At 43.7% G+C, this 22,673-nt stretch overlaps 1 protein-coding gene across 7 annotated transcripts in view; it reads right to left on the bottom strand.

Moving 5' to 3' along the window:
* LOC125705796 (adenylate cyclase type 2-like) overlaps positions 1–22,048 on the bottom strand; it is a 35,810-nt gene extending 13,762 nt beyond the window's left edge. Inside the window, exons 1-4 of one of the 7 annotated variants that reach the window (XM_048972051.1) lie at positions 21,761–22,048; positions 4,710–4,790; positions 4,214–4,600; positions 763–960 (exon numbers count right to left, since the gene is read on the bottom strand). In XM_048972051.1, coding sequence (XP_048828008.1) covers positions 763–960; positions 4,214–4,378 — 363 coding nt within the window. In that variant the 5' untranslated portion in view covers positions 4,379–4,600; positions 4,710–4,790; positions 21,761–22,048. Of the gene's footprint in view, positions 1–762; positions 961–4,213; positions 4,791–18,722; positions 19,265–21,168; positions 21,440–21,760 lie in introns of those variants that run through there. The other 6 variants (XM_048972053.1, XM_048972052.1, XM_048972048.1 and 3 more) reach the window with 6 other exon arrangements.
* Between the last annotated feature and the right edge of the window lie 625 nt (positions 22,049–22,673).

Here is a 22,673-nt window from a genome sequence, read left to right as displayed (position 1 = left end):
CCCAACCAGTCAGATGTCTTTGTCCCACTTCCTCTGAACCAATCATTTTTCCTTCCGCCCTCAGAACATTTTTGCGTGCGCAAAACTCCAATGAACGAATAGAACAAAATAGTGATGTATTCACTGTGAATTAAATTAAACAGAACTGGAGATGGAGCCGTACACCAGAGGGACAGCACGGACACAGAGGTACATAGTCAGTGCTTTCTGGTGAGCCATCATCATTGTGTCACACAGGGTTATAGGAGAAGTCTGGAGTCAATCCCAGGCAGCATAGGGCAGGAATACCCCCTTGGGCAGGATGCCAGTTCTCAGAAATACTTCAGTTTAATTCTAATTATAGTTATAAATGTCCTTTTCCTTAGCTTACAGTCCTACACTTAATAAATCTTTTTACAGTTGAGTTTAAGCTGGAAAAACTGATGTGAGTGCTTAAAATCACAGCTGTGCCCTTGTCTGGATTAACAATTGGTGAAATGATGCTTTGAAAGCCACAGTGGGCGGAACAACCCCAAGCTTCCAATCATTGACCAGTGATTGACTGATAGGTTGAAAACAACCAATGGGAAAAGTCAGGTGGTGACTGACGGCACATGGTGGTGTCACACACTGTTGGTTGTAACAGCTCATTTCTTTTGCCGCTTGTTCGTACTCCAGCTCATTTACTATCACATAACCTGCTGAGAAACTCATGGTACTGGGAAAGAAGCAAGGATGGAACACCAAGGTGGCTAGGAGGCCAAGAGATGGAGGACAGTGTACCTGGTCCCAGGCGCAGATCTTGTCCCGACTGAAGATAAAGGTGAAGCCCATAGCGATGAGGATCGCCCAGACCAGGGCTCCCAGTACCTTCATGCAGCTCTGCGGCAGGGCCTCGCTACACACGAGCAGGAAGGCGATCAGGAAGACGCCGAGGCTGCAGCTGACCACAATGACGAAGGCTTTGTGTTCGGCAGCGTCCTGTGAGTGGGGGGCGGACACCATCAGCAGACACACAAACACCGACGCCAAAAGACCTTGGACACGAAACACACACAGAGAAAGATACACAAACATGTAGATGAAAGAGGGACACAGGCGTACTCAGATGTGCAGAAACAGACAAAAAGCCAATCAGACACGTGGCAAGAAGCTCACACAGACACTGGAACAGATGCTTTTGACATGACTAAGGTGACCTCAACGAAGACCGGTCAGAGACAACAAGTAAACAAGACTTTAGGTTTCTGTCTGAGGTGTGACATTTGGTAAAACAGATTCTGTTGCTAAAAAAACACTCCAAACGAATAACTGCACTTCTAAAGGTTCAGTGTGCATAAAATCCCAGATTCCTTATACAATCATTACACAGCCATGGCCAAACGTTTTGGAATGACACAAGTACTGGTTTTCACAAGTTTACTACTTCAGTGTCTGTAGATCTTTATGTCAGATGTTTCTGTCGTGTACTGAAGTATAGTTACAAGCATTTCATAAGTGTCAAAGGCTTTTATTGACAATTACACTAAATTAATAATGCAAAGAGTCAATATTTGCAGTGTTGGCCCTTCTTTTTCAAGACCTCTGCAATCTGCCCTGGCATGCTGTCAATCAACTTCTGGGCCAAATCCTGACTGATAGCAGCCCATTCTTGCATAATCAATGCTTGAAGTTTGTCAGAATTTGTGGGTTTGTGTTTGCCCACCCGCCTCTTGAGGATTGACCACAAATTCTCAAAGGGATTAAGGTCTGGGGAGTTTCCTGGCCATGGACTGAAAATGTCGATGTTTTGTTCCATGAGCCACTTAGCTAGTTACTTTTGCCTTATGGCACGGTGCTCCATCGTGCGGGAAAGGGCATTGTTCATCACCAAGCTATGCTTGGATGGTTGGGAGAAGCTGCTGTCGGAGAATGTTTTGGTACCATTCTTTATTCATGGCTCTGTTCTTGGGCAAAATTGTGAGTGAGCCCACTCCCTTGGCTGAGAAGCAACCCCACACATGAATGGTCTCAGGATGCTTTACTGTTGGCATGACACAGGACTGATGGTAGCGCTCACCTTTTCATCTCCAGATGATCTTTTTTCCGTATGCCCCAAGCAATCGGAAAGGGGATTCATCAGAGAAACTGTCTTTATCCCCAGTCCTCAGCAGTCCAATCCCCGTACCAGTCTGTATCAGTCTGTCCCTGATGTTTTTCTTATAGAGAAGTGGCTTTTTTGCTGCCCTTCTTGACACCAGGCCATCCTCCAAAAATCTTCGCCTCAGTGTGCATGCAGATTCACACACACCTGCCTGCTGCCATTCCTGAGCGAGCTCTGCACTGGTGGTGCCCTGATCCCATAGCTGAATCAACTTTAGGAGATGGTCCTGGCACTTGCTGAACTTTCTTGGTTGCCCTGAAGCCTTCTTCACAACAACTGAACCTCTCTCCTTGGAGTTCTTGAGGATCCAATAAATGATTTATTTAGGTGCTATCTTATTAGCAACAATGTCTTTGCCTGTGAAGCCCTTTTTGTGCAATAATGACTGCACAGTTAACAGAGGAAGAACAATGATTTGAAGCACCACCCTTATTTTAAAACATCCAGTCTGCTATTCTAACTCAGTCCGCATGACAGAGTGACCTCCAGCCTTGTCCTCGTCAACACTCTCACCTGTGTTAACGAGAGAGTCACTGAAATGATGTCAGCAGGTCCTTTAGTGGCAGGGCTGAAGTGCAGTGGAAATGAGTTTTTTGGAATTAAGTTCATTTTTATATCAAAGAGGAACTTTGCAATTAATTGCAATTCATCTGATCACTCTTCTTAACATTCTGGAGTATAAGCAAATTGCCATCATAAAAACGGAGGCAGCAGACTTTGTGAAAATAAATTTTTGTCATTCTCAAAACTTATGGCCATGGCTTTACTGATGGACCAGATTAAATAAAAAATAAGTAAACACAGTAGCATAATGAGAGACAAATAACAGGAATATGAAAAAAGGGATTGTAGAAATATTATGTCAATGAGTGGATTATTTGTGAGAGATCCAGAGAGACCCAGATTACACAGCCATGTCCGGGTATATAGCAGAAGGGCCATCAGTGTCAGATTAACAAAGAATCTGATCCAGAGCTCTGAATCTGCACCGCCAAACATGCCCCTCGTGGCTATAGCCACCAGAGAAGGGGGTCCTCGATAAATGTCCATGCCTGCATCTATACAGCTCATTCAAAAGTTTGTCACAACAATTCTCTAGTTCTGTTGCAGGATCATCTTGCACTAACGCCATTAAAACAAGTGTGACACACTATGTAGCAGGGAGTGGCACAATTTTATGATTAATTCATTTTGTTTCTACATTTGGTAAGATAGTTCTTCAAGGTTTAAAAAAAGGTATTTGACTGAGTGAAATCAAACGTTTAGCACAGGGGTGGCCAATCTTATCTGCAAAGGGCCGTTGTGTATGTAGGTTTTCGCTGCAACTCCCTAATTAGATTACTAATTAGTGGACTGATTGGCTAAAGAGTCCTCACACCGGGGTTTGAACAGCTGACCCACAGGTTATCCTAAAAACTTGCATACAAACTGGCTCTTTGCGAATAAGATTGGCCAACCCTGGTTTAGAGAGTCATAAGAGGCGTTGCTAGCCGGGAACACCTGCATGGCCCGTGGAAGGTTTATTTGTCTTTCTGCTCAGCCTGTGACAGGTACACCACTCAACAGCATGAAGTATTATCTCTGAGTCTAATAAGAGTGCACTGAAGGGAAAAGTAGCATTTTTACACAATTTCTCTATTTAAGCATGTCTGTGTTTGTCAAGAACGCTTAAAGAATGTTTAATGAAGTGTCACCGAGACTGCATCTGGTGGTATAGTTTCAGCGTCTCGGTCGACATCAATACTAACCCATCTAAGTCTGTTCCACGTGGATTTCTGCCACTTCTCATCAATGTCACAGTAATACTCATATAATTTTATTGTTACATTTCTCTTTGTCACACTAGGCTTTATAAGCTATTCGATCTGCGTTTCATCTGTTGTTCTCCTTCCAACTCACAGCCTCTGAAGTTCAAGCTGACCCCCTCAGTCACCCCTGACTACACCACAGGTCCAGTTCTGACAATGAGTGACTCTTCTCAAATGCTCTCCCCCACACCCTCAGTACCCCCAGGCCCTCAGTACGAGCAGGTAGGTGCTCGAGGTTGAAGAAGAAGTTGATGACGGTGGTGAAGGACGACGGCGAACTTACCAATCTGAAAGCGAAGAAGAGGATGAGAAGGACAATGCAGGTGAGCATGGTGAGGACCAACAGCATGCGTAGCAGCTGGTACTGACTGATGCAGGAGAACTTGTGATACAGGGCCTCCTGCTTTAGCTCCTGGGCATCCAACTGATACTTCCTCTTGGCAGGCATGGTGCCTCCTTCTTCACAGGCACAGAACTCCAGGGAACCGAGTTTCTACTCTCTATGTGCTAGTGTGGGATCGCCACGGTCATTCCAAAGCTAGATATCCAGAGTTGGAAAATCGAGTGTGATTCACCTCCTCCAGGGCATCCTGGGGCCTTCTAAACGTTGATCAGTTAGGGCGGAAGCATGTACACCTGAAGGTCAGCTAATGTTCTCAGCTCTGCAGAGCTGGAGGGATGATACCAGCATAGGGGAAGCCAAAAGTGAGAAGGGAGGTACACCGGATGGTTAGGAGATAAAGCTGTCAAACATCCTGCCCATGTTTATAATCTCCTACCAATTTGTTTCCTCTCCTTTTGTTCTTCAGGTTCCTGGGGTGGTTTCACCCACAAAAAGAGAACCTTGCATAGGCCTGGGTCTGTGGAGAGAGAAGATACATAATGCAATGAGCTTACACACTTTTGAAAGTCCTCCAGCGAGCTTCAGTGGTGCTCTTCAGAGGGTACGTTGGTATGATCATGTTCCGGTTGACATCAGGTGACTGCTGTTATCCCTGCGCCTGCACATCTCCTGCAAATCTGACCTGCACAATGACCTTCAGGGACATGGTGTACATGCACCATTGCTCATTAGCTGCGTATTCAAACAGGGTTGCAGTAGTGCATAATATGCAAGGTGTTGTATGTGGTGTGAGACAGGGTATCGCTGCCACTCAGTCTGACACTATTAGTTTATCTGAACTGAATGTTGTTTGGATTGTATTAAGCTTGGGTGGTACTATGACAATCCAGTATACTGTGGTACTTTTGTTTGGTGAAATGTAGTGGCTGGATGACTTTTATTGTGGGGGACCACCAGACTTTGCAAATGTTATATAAAATACATATCACTCAAGCAGACGCTGTACCACTGAAGGCAATCCCCCTTCAGACAGAAACAAATAAACTGGCCTGAAAATAACTGAAATGGCTACAATTTCAATTCAACAGGTACATGCCCATTCAGAAAAATTCCCGGATTCAGTTTCTGCAGTCCTTCCCACGGGCAATAAAAACACTGCACATATTCATTTAGGACAGCATCCCAAGTCTGTCCTGGCTTCCATAGAAAGCAGCCCTGGCCCTAACAGGACCTCTAAATGAAGAAAATCTGTGTGGAGTATTTTTACTGGAAAGTTCACCGCAAATGATGAGCTCATGGCCAAGCTGACGTTCGTGCTTCGCAGAGTTACAGGAGTGGCCCAAAAGTTTGCTCTCTCCAAGCAAAAGTGTTTGCGACCCATGCCAAGAGTCTGGTCATGGCTTTGGGGAATCACAGGAATTGTAGCTGCAAAGATGGTGTTAGCACGAAGGGGTCAGGGTTCAGGGAGAGGATGTGGTGCATGTTAAGGTGGTACAGGAAGCGTGTTTGACATCATAGGCAGCTTTCTCTAAAGTTAGAGGTGTGGGGTGGTGGACAGTGTGCAGCGTAGGGCCACAGACTTGACGAATGATGGTTGCTTGTTTAAATACAAAGAGGGCCCCTGTTGCGAGACCGATGAAGGAGGCAGTGAACCTGATCTCCATCCTGTATAACAGTGTTTCCCAATCAGGTCCTCGGAAACCTGCAGACAGTACACATTTTTGCTCCCTCCCAGATTGGGAGATGGGAACTGGAAACTAGGAGGGAGCAAAAACGTGGACCAGCTGTGGGCCCCTGAGGCCCGGATTGGAAAATACTGCTATATAAATCGGGGAAAACTCAAAAAAAACAAAAGTCATTTTGATAAGCATTTCAGCCATCGAACTCACAGGAATAGTAAGACATTGCCCAAATGATGCATTAAAAACAGAACAGGAGCATAAGAAGAAGAATCACATGGCCAGTAATTTTCAACAACAGGTAATGTGCAGTAAACAACACAGTAAACAACACAATATTAACATAGGAATGCGGTAGAGATGATGAGCAGCTTGAAAAATTATTACTATCAGCATTGCAAAGTTCTCCTTGGTTGCTTGGTACTAATCCTCCTGGTGCTGTCAAGGGAAAATGAATTTCAAAAGCCCAACAAAGCATAAAGTGGGTGGAAGCCCTGCCCCAGTGTGGACAGTAAACTGAACCATGAGACTCGAGGATGGGAGTACCAAATGGACACTTTGTCTCGGTATAGGACTAAAAGAATAGCAGAGAGGAATGAAAATGCAGGAACCCAAATGGGAGCTGGCTCTTGGGAAGGGTGAAAACTTGGATCAGGCATAGTCATTTGGTCTGGGGCTGAGAACCAAATCCAAAATCTGTCTTATATTCTTGGTAACTGCGCACAAGTGACTTATGTGAATGCCCAAACCCCAGAAGATCCTCCACCCCCACATATTAAAGTGGGGTTGTTTCGGAACATGGTTTGTCGATCACCCCGACGATAAGTCTTGTCCCAATGACCCAATGATCATCAGGTTCAGGTAGCCTTGAAAATTCCATCTGGAATCAATAGAAACCTCATTTCACATACAGCACCAACAGAAACAGCTCTGTCCAGCTCATTGCATGTGTTTTATTGACCACAAAATCTTTTTTTGTTTACTTCTCAAACATTTACCCGCTACGCATCAAAGAAACTGCAATAGGAATCTGGATTCTATGTCAATGTGGGTGATTACACCGTGAAATACGGTATGTAAAACCTCCAGTCAGAACTACTAAAAAAACAAAAACCAAAGCTTATGCAGAGAGCAGAAATGAGCATGCAGTCCCTTTTCATATTAGTCATGCCTCTGTTAGCAGATCGCTACCTACACATTCTGCCGTAACTTGCAAAGCATCTCCAGCAGAACATGAATCATGCAGCCATTTAACACCAGAAGGGTGACAGTTTGTCACATAGCAACTCAGTATAGAGGCAACCGGGGGCCAACGGGGGCTTCATGCTATCGTTCTTAAGTTGCCATGGCAAACAAACGAAGGGAGCAAATGAGCAGAGTCGAGTCGGGAAAAGCAGAGAGGAGCCACCATATGAACACAATGGGCCTCCAGAGGCAGAATGGGTTACCGGAAAAGTGCGTTCTGCCTGCACTGGACCAAGGGTGACTTCCCGCTCTAGCACCTACCCTGCCACAGCCATTAAAGATCAACGCATTAAGTGTCATCTCTGCAAAGCTGATGCCGAATTAAGAGCAAACAGACAGGGTCAGATGACTAAGGAGTATACGACAGCATGTGGCTTTCTATGGGGCGGCAAGCGACTGGCACAGTGACCCACTGAAGCTGACAGTGTGTAGTACAGCTATGTACCTACAGAGAATCAGTCAAATTACCAAGAATCACTAAGGGTCTTTCTATGAACATTTGTTTTTATACTACAAATATGCATAAATCCACTTGAGAGCAGCAGTTATAGTATGAGGAGCATTTATACAAGCCCTTTAGCTGATCTTTCATTCTTATATCTGTGACTCATAAAAACATTTTAATATCTTAAATTGAAATGTCTCCTTTTAATACACTGGCTGAACACAGTCCCCAGAGCCACAGTGATGCTCTTGATTTGGGTTCTCTTCCACACCACCGCTTAAATCCTTATCCTCGTAATCCGATGACTTCCCTGGCAATAGCTACCCAGGCAACAGATGGGTCTACTAACATCAGAGATGGTAATCCAGCTTCATGCACGCTGGCCTATACTCCTGAGATTTGACTACCTCGCCTGTGGTAGGAAAATCACATCTGGTATCATACCACGACAAAATGCGACGACAGGCAACATTGCAGGTACTGAATTTCCAGCGTCCTACGCTCTACTGCTGAGAGGTACTCAGATTAACACTAGCTCTCTGAAGCATTTTTTTTAGCCCGCAGTTTCAGATAAAAAACAGGAAGCCCGACAGACCAAATGCTGCTGGTAAACTTGTGCAGATTTAAATAATGACCGGTGTGCGACGCGAAAGGCGCTGAGTGTGCCATTCTAAAGTAATGGGCTATAACGTTATTCCACATTAAGGCAGCCCTAGTGTTGTTACTAGCAGTCAGAGGTAGCTTTTTACAAACAAACCCACAATGACTTACATACAGTAAAAACAAGGCAAAGATATATCCTTATTCATACAACTAAACTACTAAAATAATAACGATTACATAAAAGGCAGATTTAAAGACATACCAAAGTTAAGAGGGATATATAAACGAAATGGCAATGCATACCCCACTGATGTCACAGCACTAAACCAAGCATCTATTATTACAAAGGTCTCTTTAAAGGGTAGTTGCCATTGAGACTCATCCTCATAAATTGTCCACATTGATGTCTTTTGAAGACGTGCACAAAAGAAGGGCCAGTCGAGGCCCGGGAATTAGGAGGACCCTCAGCCCCTGATGGCATCTCGGATTAGTCACGGTCCGCATTGATCCCGAGTATATCGGAATGACCATTCAAGTGGACCGGTCTTACGTAAGACGCGAGATCTGCGCTCATTGTAGCTGAGTAATTTATTTCTTTCTCGGGGATTTTAAGTCATAAAGCACTCCCGATATGCAGCTCCGATGCCAAGTGCATCACAAAAACCAGTTGGGTTCCTGTTGCCTCAAATACATTAGCAGCGCCTGGAAACGTCCAACAGACTGTGTCTGTGAAAAGAAGCTCGTGTGACCGGGCTTCTCATTAGCGGCACGCTAGCTGCCACCAGTCCCAGCGAGCGCTAATCTGCGTTGTGTAACACAAGGGGTTACGCAACGCCAACATTAAAGGTCCGCATGTCAGCAGATGGGCACAGACTCCCTTTTGCGGTTCTGTGTGAAATGGCTGCCATCTTTACATAGGACATGGAAGAGGGTCACAGCGTCAGGGGCACAGATTTCACTGAAAGGGTGTCATTTTAAAAGCAATAAGCCAGACAGTGCTGGTAATTTCTCGTATGGAGTGGTAGTAGAGAAGGTGCAAAGACACCCAAGGCTGAGCCCTGACTCATGCTTAACACCAGAATGGTGACAGTTCTTCGCCAGCTCTCTGTGCATTTGAACTTGTGATACGATCTTGTAACTGCTGCAAATGACTGCAAAAAATATTAAAGTCAAGGTTTTCTTGATAGCAAGAAAACAAAATTTGATGCAGTAAAAGGTCATAATTCCATAGCATACATTCTATATTCACATGAATGTACATTTTCAAATAAGCCTGTATTACATCAGTTCCTCTATTTTCATTAGAGTGGATCCTGTCAATCACATTCACGACTTCCCCCACTTTACTCACGGCAACATTATTCAGTATCAGACAGCATCTATTTGCCCTGTAGTATTAAAAAATTATGCCAAAGATTAACCTTCTAAGGATCAACAATGGCCGAAAATATCTATCCAAAATGGCTTAACTCCTACTTAAACAGCTGGAGTGATTGGGAGACGTTCATATCTAATTTTGTTTTTGAGATTTAGTCGCCCTCATGAGAAATGTATCCACTTGCAGCTAGAAGACTTTGTAGCACAAAATAAACTAATAATCAAAAGAAACAAAAGTTAACATGGGGAAATACCACTGCACTTGATCCTGTGTAATAGTTACTAGTACAATTAAAATTCTGTTTTATTCCTTGATTGTCATTTTTCTTATGTCTACTTGTGCTGAAGGCGCTATAGTATACCAGAAAAAATCAATACTACAACTATGTTTACAAACTTAGCACGCCTATTACAGGTTATATGGTGAATAGTTATTTGTTTACGTGAAGCATACATGCAAAGTTGATTTCCTCTATTCCTGGAAGTTTAAATGATCTCACAGAGATATAAAACGAAACACTAAACAGACTCAAACTGAAATGAATGCGTGCCTATGAATTTCCAGGAGGTAATTTGTTGTGTCATTCTAGGGCAATGGCTGATGAAGACTTTTAAAATGGGGAAATCATAGTGTGGACAACTGGCAGAATAACATTAATTTAGTCCATCAGTTACTTACATGTAAATTCTGATCTCCTTCCTTTTTGCATGAAATTATCTATTATCCTGTGATACCAGCATGGCTCCTTCTCAAACAATTTGACCATTTTGAACATAAAAACAGCTTAATTAGTCAGCAACTACCAAATGAGTCTAGGGCTGTCACTATTGACTATATCAATAATCAGATTGAGGTAATTCAGGTACAGAGAGTAAAAATCCAGACTGGGAATTTGTTTCAACCAACCAGTTGAGCATAAAGAGTCACAGTGACATAGTATTCAACTGGTTGGTTGAAACAAAATCCTGGTCTGGACATTTACTCTCTGGACCTGAATTACCCATCTCTGTCAATAATCAAGTAATATACCCATTTTCCTTGTGATTCATCAAGTAATCATTTATATATAACATAATATATACATTGCAATGAGTGCAAGGAAGGAACCAACCATTGCAGGGTGCATACTCAGTCACATAATCTAGACATTTCAACTCACTTAAATTGCATGTTTATGGACAGGGGAAGGAAACCGGAGGATCCACTAAAAGCCACACACACACACAGGGTGAAGATACAAATTTCACAATCACACAAAGCGGTGGTGCGAGGTAACAGCACTACCCACTGTTCCGCCCTCATATTTTAGGCTTGATCGATGTGCAATGTAAATATCAACATGGAATTTCGTGAACATGCAATTGTCACATCACAAGGACCTCGACGGTCTGCTGGGTTCAGAACATCAATAAGTTGCGGTAAAACATTTTTAATCAGTCATAGGAAACAAATCTTAAAACGTTTTGCTATTTTGATAACGGTTCCTTAACAACATTATCAAGTATGTTAAAAAAAATCAGCCTAATGTTTCTCGCCACTGCTTTTGCATGAGCTCTGCATGTGCTCTGTGAGGCAATCATAATCACTCTTGTCTCTGCTGCTGAGCTGATTCATAGACCTCATGGTGCATTTGTGAGAAATTTAACAAAAATAAGTGAAGAGGAGAAAAGGAAAAGGAACTGATAACGACATTGGTCTTCTGTTGTATGGAAACATTGAGCAAAAGCAAATGATTTGCTGGCACAACTTGGCAACACCATAAATTTATTTCACATACCTTATTGGTAGATAATAAGTAATATTCGGCTATATATGTCAATTTCCTTGACTTCCAAACAATGTGAACTTCTGGTACTGGTAACGTCACATTACTGGGTAACTCCATCAAACCTGAATGTCTTCTTTTAAGACGCATTTGCATTGCAGTCCTGCTGTGGTTATATTTAAATACTGCTTTGCAAAACTGACATATGACTGCATTTTCATTCACTTTAAATGTGAAGTGCTTCCACAGAACTAATTATTTTGCTCTTTGTTTGGATCCATGTCACCCTTCCTTCCGCTTTAATAAAGAGTAATCGAGAATTTTAAAGGACACTTTTTAATAATCAAGTTATCGAGTTCAATCGAGTAATTGTTACAACTCTAAAAAACGTACTGAAATGTCACTGAAGATCAAACAACCAAATTCAAAACTCAATGATAACGACTTCATTTTCAATATTTACAAATGCCAGTGGTGACGTATGATAAACTGTCACTGCGGGTGGAAATGAAATGCTTCAGTGGTCCTGCACGTGACAGGATCACTGAATACTGCAAGCCACCAACCCCTCGGACAGCATGTGAAACTTATCAGTCGTGAGCGTTAATGTCCTTGGTAGTTCATCCTGTCTTGTTGAGACGGAGAAGCCTGCAGAGAACCATGCAGCTGCGTAACCAATGCTGCCTAAGCAAAAACTGTGTTTGAAGCTCAGCTCTCTTAGGCTCCCAGAGAAACAAGGCCTCCAGGTGGGTTCCAAATACACGTAATCAGAGCATATTCCCCAAAAAGCTCCCGTCTAACTCCATTTAGACAAAGCAGACAAGAATCTTCCATAGACTTTAATTGAAGCACAGTATATATTGGCCATATTTATCCTATTTTCAAAGGGAATATTTGAAACAGGAGTGGGCAATCATATCCACAAAGGGTCGGTGTGTATGCAGCTCTTTGGGGTAACCTTCAAGTCAGCTGTTCAGGCCAAGGTGTCAGGACTCTTCAGCCAATCAGTCCTCTAATTAGTAATCTAATTAGGGAGTTGCAGCGAAAACCCACATACCCAACGGCCCTTTCTGGGTAAGACTGCCCACCCCTGGTATATTGTCGAAAGTGACTCCCATGAAATGATCAGCGCTGTGAAATATAAAACTTTTAAATCACAAAACATATCTTGACACATTTACTAATTCAGTTCTTTTGGCAGTTTTATAGGGCAGGGGGCTTCCTGAGTTGTCATAGAGCAGTCACTTGTGGTCTAGGGGTAATGAAAACGGTTAGCCCCTGAAATGTGCATGCTTTTTTCAGATAGCCCCTTAGAGCACAGGCGAGATGGCTGGGCCTGACACAACGAGCATGAGGAACAGTCGCCAAATTTGAGCTTTCTGTCACCTAGTTACGCCCCGCTCACTTCCTCTCTGCCTCATGGTCTCGAGCTATAGCTCGCCTCTGAAGATCTTCCTGCAGGTGCAGCATGGGTGCAGGGGAACAATCAGATCTACATGATCTACTGGAGAGGGGATTGCTGCAGATGTAACACAAGCTCCACCCATCCTGTGGCTGTGCGGTAGCACCCCAGGCAGCAAGTATGTCAAGTCATAGTAATGAGGACGCACTAAAATTAACGTGCAGGAGGACATGCACACGCACAGTTCCAAAATAAGTCACGTCAAGAGTCATATCTTAGTATTTAAGTGGCTAGAAATCTGCCGGTTTAGAAATGATTCAGAAATGGCCTTATGAATAACAGACAAAATAATCCTGCTTCTTATAAGAAGTTTAGAATTTATTAAAGAATACATTTCTGCTCTCCACCCATGAGAATGTCTATGTGACAGGAGGGAATTACAGACGGGACAGTGTTTATGAATCGTTTCCAACACCACATTGGCAATAGTCCCAAACCTTTTTTACTACCCTGGGATGCTGCCACGCCAAAACTTTAGTACCATTTTAGCTGTCATGAGACACATAACTGTCATAAACAAAGAACCAATCAAAACTTTGACACCCACTTCCCTACATTTCCCGACCAAAACACTGCCCTCATGTTTTCATTTAATGAGGAACAAAATCGTTACATTTCAGAGGCTTTCAGGAACGAAAATAATTTCCTATTCCTACTACAGCGGTCTGTGCCTAAAAAAAAACGACCTGTAGAAACATTTCTTAAAGTCAACAAACTGCTGAGCATCACGGGCAACGCCAGCCACCCTCTGCACAGCACATTTACCAGGCAGGGGACATGTTCATGTTCAGTAGCAGACTGTTGTTACAGTCCTGCTCTAACGACAGATGGCAGTCTTTTGTCCCCTGGCCATACAACTATTCAGCTCCTCCCAGTTATGAGGGGTTAATGGACTTTTGCTGTTAAATTGACTTGTTAACTCACTGTGTCATTAGCTGCTGCACTGTTGTTCACAGGTAATGGTAGCCCTAGACACTATCTGTATTTTCTATTGTATATATATATATATACATACACACACACACACACATACAATTTATATTATAGTATTTATAATATTTACAGTATATAGTAACTCACACTAACCCTACCTCCACTGGCAAATACTGCATCACAATGAGTCTCACACAATCTCACAATCTATCTATCTATCGTCCATCCGTCTGTCCCTCCATCCATCCGTCCGTCTGTCCCTCCGTCCGTCCGTCCGTCCACTGAAACCGCTTGTCCTATACAGGGTTGCGGGGGGTCCAGAGCCTATCCTGGAGGCTATGGGCACAAGGCAGAGAACAACCCAGGATGGGGCAATAACCCAACCCAGCTCTGAATGCAGTTCTGGTAAATCGGTGACTGCATATCATTCAGTATAAAAATGTGTGAAATGCACTTCCTGAACTGACGTAGAAGTCTTCATATAGGATAAACAGCCTAGAATTAACTAAATGGGACACCACCTAAAGGTTTTCTTAGTCCACAGTATTATAGCTCATTTTTATTTACCTGTGTTTCATGGCACGCAATGCTGTTGTGTAATGTGTGGATATTTGAACACGAAGGCGACTGGGCCAGTAATGTGAGTACAGCATTGATTGAAACAGCAGCTGGTCAATGAGGCTCCAATCCAGGTGAGGCAATTGCTAATGAGTCAGACCTGTATGACACCTCCAGTGTGGCGTTGGCCGGCAGCAAGGAGACAAGTGACAGCTGGAGAACTTCCACGGAACCTGGGGTCAGGCCTTGAGTGGCATCTTCCCAATCAGGCTTGGGCGGTATCTAATTTTTCATACTGTCATACTATCCAGATGTTATACCACAGTGTATATTTTGGTGCTATTTTCCAAAACTTTTGCTATATTGATGGTGATAAAATTCTTGGAGGTTGTGATGGTGCTATGGTTAAATTAGAAAAGTGTTTTGAGTAAAGCCCAAGCCTTGATGATAGTATGAGGTACGCTCCCATGCACAGGACTGTTCACCCCCCAATAAACGTGGCTCCCGATGAAATTAAAGACTGAGCGCCAGTTTAACCTGTATTTAACTGCACCAAAAAAACATAAAAGAGTGTTTTCAATAGGGCTAATTATGAGGTTGCCTTTGACGGTCACGTGTTCCTGTTTCCTCAGTTTCTGTTTAGGGCCCACAGGTCAGGCCATGTGCTGCGAGCAACAGGTGTGCAGAGTGAGGAGATCCAGCAGCTAGAGGGCCTCGAAGTCATACTGCGCTTTGCACACTTAGCTGCAGAATGCCTTTTTCAGACACAGTAACGGACACCCCCCTGGGAGATGCCCATCCACAACAAACTCTCATCCCTTACAGTTAGAACAGGTTCCCCTTGTAGGTGATACTCCCTTTACGGTTCTCCCAGCCCAAGCCCTCGGGGTATAAACCTCAGCTCCAGTTTCCAGAAGTTCCTTCCTGTGATTCTCTGAAAGTGCGATCTGTGCTGGAGAGGAAGGTTAGAATTTCGCCACTGAAAGGCTCCCACTGTGCTGTCACTTGGCGATGGAACGTGATCGCGGCACAGCAAAGCGCGTGTAGAACCTTGTGGTGTCGTTACGTAGCGAGGGGAACCACCATCACCAACACCCCAATCCCTTTAAAGCCAGCTCAAACTTTACACCAACAGTATTAGAGCCTTCCACAGCACCGTAACACAACACCACTAGGCTGGCGAACCTCCTTCTCTGAGCAGGAAAGCAAACGTGGGGTAAGATATACCACAGGCGAGACCTAACATGATAACAGAAATGAAAGTTGTCTTCCATCACACCTCACACCCAATGGGCCGGCACTGTCTGAGATAGCGAGACAAGCCTGGAGTGGCAAAGCCACTAGGAGATAAATCAATTACTGCCCGAAGTATCTCCACGGAATGAGGAAAGACTATTCACGTCTCATAACGAAAAACCAAGCAGCACAGCGTGATGTCATAGCTTCCTTCCGGAACATAAATTTATCCTCACTCAAAAACACAGAAAGCTTTCCGTGCCACTCTTGTACGCAGACACACCTGTGGCTTACAAAAAAAAAAAAAGGAGCAGTATAGCATGTCATATCACCTCAGGAGATCACCCACATGCTACAGAACCTCATGTTAGCGGTTCTGCTGTTCCATCCACTGTAACTCTGCTAAAGACGTCCTACAAATGAACAGAGTAAGAATGCAGAACATCCAGACCGGCTCTAGAGATCCGTGAGAAAAAAAGGACCAGCTAAGGTCTTATGTGGCAGATGACAGAGAAGATACGGTTCCTATGGGGTTATCTGACAACCATAGCTGACTTTGACTACTTCCCCTCCGATCAACCATGCAGCAGCGAGTAATGCCAAACACAGCAGGACAGTCGGCCAAAGCCAGCCAATGGAAGCCATCTGCGATGATTTTCCATCCCGTGGCCAGACGTGACAATCATACCATTGTTTGACAATTCCATCCTCGTCCCTTTCACTTCCTCACATTCCTGCTAGAGATGGATTTCTTACAGCTGCTGACAATGTGCTGTAGAAACCTCAGGCAGAGGTGGAAAGTAAAAGTCCAGACCAAGATTTTCTTTCAACTGACCAGTTGAGCATAAAGAGTCACAGTCACAGAGTGCTCAACTGCTTAGTTGAAACAAAATCTTGGTCTGGATTTTTACTTTCTGGACCTGAACTGTCCACCTCTGTCCTCAGATTTGTCCCATTGCATGGTCATCCTAAACTGCAGGGGGAGCTGCTAAACAGAGGTCTGCTCCGTTACAGCACCATGCCGAAGCGGTGGGGCTCTGATGGTCAGGAAAATGCTTTTGCTGTGAGTCAGAGAGCATGTGCGGTCTAGTTGTATCGTATCTCTTTTCCAGAGAGAAAAAAAATCCAAACTTCCAAGACTAAGGGAAGCTGTTGAAACAGACCCCAGCCACGTCACTGTGTCTCCAGCTGATATGCCCCCCCCCCCCCAAAAAAAAAAAAAAAAAAAAAAACACGCAAGCCTTCCCCTTGCATCTGAAGATTCCTCCAGTGTGACGGCGCTCTCTAAATATGAGGGCATTCAACGGCATGGTGAGGGCCTTTTAGGCTCAGCAAATCTGAATTTTAGCAGCCAGCCCATTCCTGAATAACTGCCATCCAGGTTACAGTGTCCCAAGCTGGAATTGCAGTTCCTGTCCCATTCAAATGTTTTTTTCAAAAAAAGAAAAACTAAAGTTCTAAGCAGTGCCAAATTTTACCACTCCTACGAGAAACAGCAAGAACCTGCTTTCCTGCTCTTCTCCTGCAGAGGATGATCTACTGCTGCTCACGTCATCTCATCCCAGGTGACTTAATTTCTTACACAAAGAAAGGAAGGCAAAGTCAATGGTTACTATGAAGCTTTTGATCCGCCTTTGAAATGCGGTAAGGCTAATGTCTCTAAGAAAGCCTTCTTTCAGAATGCCATTATACGCAGAAATATCGGGATTAGAATTAACACTACAGGGACAGGCTGTAAAGACGTGATATACAGACATGGCTGCACTGGTGATATATAAGAACAGGTCAAAAAATCCTCGATTTTCAAAACTAACATCAGGAGAGGTTTCCCAATCCCAATCACACTCTGTCTCACTTTCGGTGTGAAACTCTTCCCATGTTGTTCTCTAAAATAGAATGGTCTTCCAAAACAAACTCTAAATTTCCTCATAACAGCTCCAGCTCACTTCTCCCTTCAAGTTGCACTCCTGCTGCGGGGCACAGCACACCCTCTGTCTTAGCCTAACCTGCTGGGACGAATACACGAGAAGTAGATTCTTGGAAGACGTGGTGTCTAAGCGGTCTTATGGGCTCTGGACGCCTGAAGCATCACCTCAGAAAAGCCAAGGGTTTAGCTACATTTATCTGCACGGCTAAATGAACTCAGGAAACGTGTGCTTTCCATCACAGTCGCTTTCTAGGTCAAGACCCCCTTTCAGACACATACCCAAAAGACACATCACATCCCCAGAAAGTACTGCCACCGTCGCTCATTTCTTAAGATTAGCAGAGCAAGAAGACTCGAAAATTATACAAGGAGGAAACTGAAAACTAAAAAAAAACACTACTGAGCACTTATTTAATGATAAGCTCTTGGATAATCATCATTTCAAAAAGCACGACCACCAAATACTGGCTGACCCAAGACTGAAGGCTAGAGGGTAAACATCCATCCATCCATCCATTTTCCAAACCGCTAATCCTACTGGGTTGCGGGGGGTCAGGAGCCTATCCTGGAAGCAATGTGCACGAGGTGTGAACAACCCAGGAAGGGGGACCAGCCCATCGCAGGGCACACTCACACACCATTCACTCTCACACGCACACCTACGGGCAATTTAGCAACTCCAATTAGCCTCAGCATGTTTTTGAACTGTGGGGGGAAACCGGAGTACCCGGAGGAAACCCCACGACGACATGGGAAGAACATGCAAACTCCACACACATGTGACCCAGGCGGAGACTCGAACCCGGGTCCCAGAGGTGTGAGGCAACAGTGCTATAGAGGGTAAACATCATTATACTAAATAAAAGTCAGCAAACCCCTTAGACTGCGCACCATAACTGGGAGTTCTGACAGCAATGTCACCTAAAACTAAGGCATATTAGAGACATCACACCGTAATTGCTAAATGAAAACTGAAATTGAGATAATCAGAGAGTCTGTGTATGATGACACTCGAGAAGCTCTCCATCATAACTCAGCGGGACCGCTGTCACGTCTTGGTCAAATATATAGGCAAAACAGTGCTTGCAAAACCGAGGCAGGAGCAGGAAGTGAAAGCTCACTTACATTAACTGCTCGGCAGATCCTTAGCTACACATCAACTTAGGCGGTTCCATCGCCTCAGATATCCATTGCATTATGCTGGATATTTCTACTTACTGTGGTTAAGAATTTCACACAGCAGAACTATCACATTTTGTCACAAATGCAGGCCAGTAATCTCTTTGCAAGTCACAGTACACTGTTGAGGTTCTTCTCTACAGTGTGGCAAAACGAGGAACGGTGATTCTCAAGCACAGAACTTTACAGGCTGCCTGGCTAACAGGTATTGTCTAGTTACTGCTGAGTTGGCAGCCTTTTAGGCATTTATTGCTCAGAAGTTGTTGGGTGGAGCAGAATATTACCGGGACACAGCAGTGAAAATAACAGTCAGTGGCAGCGTTGTTTTTACCCAAATTGTGCTGCTGCGTTTGCCGCAATCCAGGATGACTTCTGCAGTGTGCACTTCATTCTCACTTAACCCCTGCGCTGCGCAGTATGGGATAGGGTCCAGGTTCCCTGAGACCCCCCTTAATGGCTAAGCACTTGGATTTGTCTGAATGGATGAATCACTGCAAAAAGCCGCAGCATTAGGAATCTGAAAACCCACCTTAGCGCTTTTTGGGGTATATAAATGCTAAGCTTTTCCCCATCAAAAAGCTGAAAGAGAAGGAAGCCAACATTTCATAACAGCATAAAAGCACAGCAGTATTTTTGTTCTTTATATTGTTTTTGAGTCATGTGTGTTACTGTGGTTTAAAAGACTACAGCAAAGCCCACGCCACAAAACACAAAACAACAGTTGGTGCTTATGTTATGTCATTGTTTTTCCAGACATTTCCAAGTTTTTATTTATTTATTTGAAAAATCTTTGCCCTTGATGGCAAACAATCATGTGGCTCCTTACCCTGGTACGAAATGACATATACCTATTTCTAATGCACACGCAAAATAAACAGGCGTAACAAAAAGCCTCTCAAAACCAGGAGAGTAAACGATGGTGAAAACAAGTCAATCAGGATTTCTGCTATGGAAAGAGTAGTTATGGGGCGGATGACTCTACAGTCCTTGCCCACAAAGCCACTGTGTCACGCTTCTCTCTGAACCCAGAGTTCCCATTCTGTGTCACGCTATTACAGATATTCCCAGTTTAATGCACTTCTAGCCTTTTGGAAAGAAGGATAACAAAGGAAAGCCAATTGGTCAAAAGCTATTATTGGCCCGATTAACATGTTAAAGTGCAAAACCAATAAAGAAGCCATTGTTTTAGCTTCCAAAACATCTAAGGAGTTTGTAGATTTGAAAGAAAATGAAAGCAGGGCAGGGTATGAAAATCACCTCCGCACACCAAAGTATGCACTTTACATCACATTTTTGGAATTCGTTCAGCATCAAAAACAATCTTTAATTAAATTTAATGGTGGTCATTTTATTATAGTGATAGATTTAGGCTTTGTTTTTTGTTTGCTTTCTTTACAAAAATAATGACAGATTTTTTATATAATGTTAGTTACCCAGAAACTAGATTTTAGGACCCAGGGAAAAGATTTTCTTCCAGAGTTGTTATTTTGGTGTGTGGACTGGGCTCTGATTACGGGGATTGGTAAGAGTGCGCTCTACGATGCACCATAAGCAAAACAGTCAGTCACCTTTCACGAAAGGGTGAGAGTTACAAGCCCAAGCAGGGTGATACGATTTTCACGGGAAGGGGAAGGACAGGAGGCCGACTGAGCATTCGGTGAGTGAGGCAGAAACCTTCTCATTACCTCAGCACAGACAAAAACACAGGTAAAGATACTGCACGCAATACCTCAAGTAGGGTGTCCATATTTCATTTGGCAAAAAGGAGACACTGGAGGCAGGACACAAAGAAAGGAGTCAAAGTAATGCAAATATGCACACGGGAAGTAGCAAGCAAATTTATAACATGAAGTGAAATTCCAGACATTTCAGCCATTTTTGGACTCAAAAAAAGAGCACAAGTCTTGGAAAAAGATATATGGTGATCCTACCTTAAGATTCAGTTTATCTGTCTAACCCCTTGTGCAGCTACAGAGCTTTGCTTCCTTAGGAGAGAGAGCTCCCATTGCCTTAAACTAAAGGTAGCAAGTGTGACTGGGAGAAACCAACGGACACCAGATGTGCAAAGACAGGATTCAACTAAACAAATAATCTTATTAAACAATCACAACCATGCCAGTACCTACCATTGAGGACACCAATGGAGAAATCTGCAGATCCAATGAGTACAATGCATAACGGGGCACACTTTTGCAGCAATTTGCAGTATAAAAACCATACAGTTCTAAAAGTTTAGGTTGCTGAGATATTTAAGCTAACACTTTTCACCTCAGTATTTAAAAAATCCTGGCTATGGCCCCGATCACGACACAAAATGAGGTTTAGGCCTCACAAATGAAGGCGAACAGGAGGGAATTCAACTGAAACTCCATGGCACAACGACCCACGTACACAAAGCATCACCCACACCTTATTCCTCACTAACAGGACTCCTTTATATTCCAGTATTCCCCCAAGTGTAGGATGATGCGTATTTTGAGTTTACCTTATGCAAACGTTGGAAGGCTGCTGCTAGGACTATTTGGGAGGGCACGAAAACGATGCATTCCCCACAAGCGTGAAGTCTTGCGCTTAGACCCTTAAAGGCAGTTGGCAGCGTCTTCCTTTTTTCTCGTGCACCGCCTATACGTTAAGACTGCACATTCTGTTACTACAAGGAAATAATGGAAGAGTATCTAAAGTTCTTGAAACGGCACCCGACTCACAGTAATTTTTCTTACATCGTTGAGTCTTTCCATTTTACTACAAGAATAAACACGTTTGTTGCGCTTCGGAAAGAACGCCAAACGAAAAAAGGAAGCGATCGGGTTAACCGCCTACACAGACACCGCATTAAGATATTAAAAAAAAAAACTTCGAAGTTTAAAATTCAGCAAGTTTTTAAATCCTTTTTGTGGGAAACGGTGTAATGATACCTTTTACTACTGTTTTAATGAAGAATGAAGAGTGGGTATGCATGAAACAATATTAGGGCGAGCTGCATTCAGAGGCGATTCAGGTGTTGTCTATACTTAAAAGAATAAATGGGCTTCTGATTGCATTAAAAGGATAGGAAATGCGGGATTTCCGTTACTTACCAGTGTCCCAGACACCGAAGACGCTCGGCGGATCCCCGCAGCTGCTGACACAGGCGCTCCTGCGCTTCGCGATGGCAGTGTTTACCTCCCCACGTTGCCCTCACCGCGCAGCCCGCAGCTTAGCCCGCCTTTACGCTCCGCTAGCCGGCCGCCCCCCCACCATTTACTGTCACAAAGCAGCGAGCTCCGAATCGCACCACGCGCCTCTCGCTTTCCCCATCAACGCGGAAATGCACACTTTCGTAACGTCTAAAGGCACGCAAGTCCCAGTTAGGTATACCTTACTGAAAGATGGTCACTTCCCTATATCAGAACGGAATCTAAGCTGTTCCTTAACTTTTTTTGCACATTTTTTTAACATGTTTTTTCTTCATATCGTAAGAGGCAGGAGTGAGCCAGTGTACCCCCCAGTCACTAGACTACTAGCATATTCCAGGGCCTCTTTTCACGTATGGGACACCAGACATTCAGGCTTTCCCCCTCAGTACAGTAACAACTTCCTCTCATCGCCAGTTTTCGAAAATATTAATATAACTGTTCTGATTTCCACATGCCAAAATGTGCTTTTCCCAAATTAAATTTCACCTTTCCCTAAACTAGACCAGACCTGTTGGAATACAAAACCAGTGAACCTGTACACTCGACTAACATCTTATGTGTTTCAACTGGCAATGCAAGACATCACCAAAATGAAACACTCTAGGCCTATATATACATACACAAAGTCAGAAAAAAAGTGTTACATATACTTGGGACAGCCTAAGCAAGAGACCGAAGCTTTCTAGTGAGACACGGTAAGAGTCTGAACAAAAAATGTTCATGAGTTCAGACAGACTCCCTTTTAAAAACACATGATGTAAAACGGTTACCTGTATGAAAGACAAGCTGGTGCTTGTTCAACACTTCCTCATAT

Source organism: Brienomyrus brachyistius, chromosome 13, assembly GCF_023856365.1.
Source record: "Brienomyrus brachyistius isolate T26 chromosome 13, BBRACH_0.4, whole genome shotgun sequence".
NCBI lineage: Eukaryota > Metazoa > Chordata > Actinopteri > Osteoglossiformes > Mormyridae > Brienomyrus > Brienomyrus brachyistius.
Note: the sequence above shows the minus strand (reverse complement) of the source record. Positions and strands in the feature narration are given on the sequence as shown.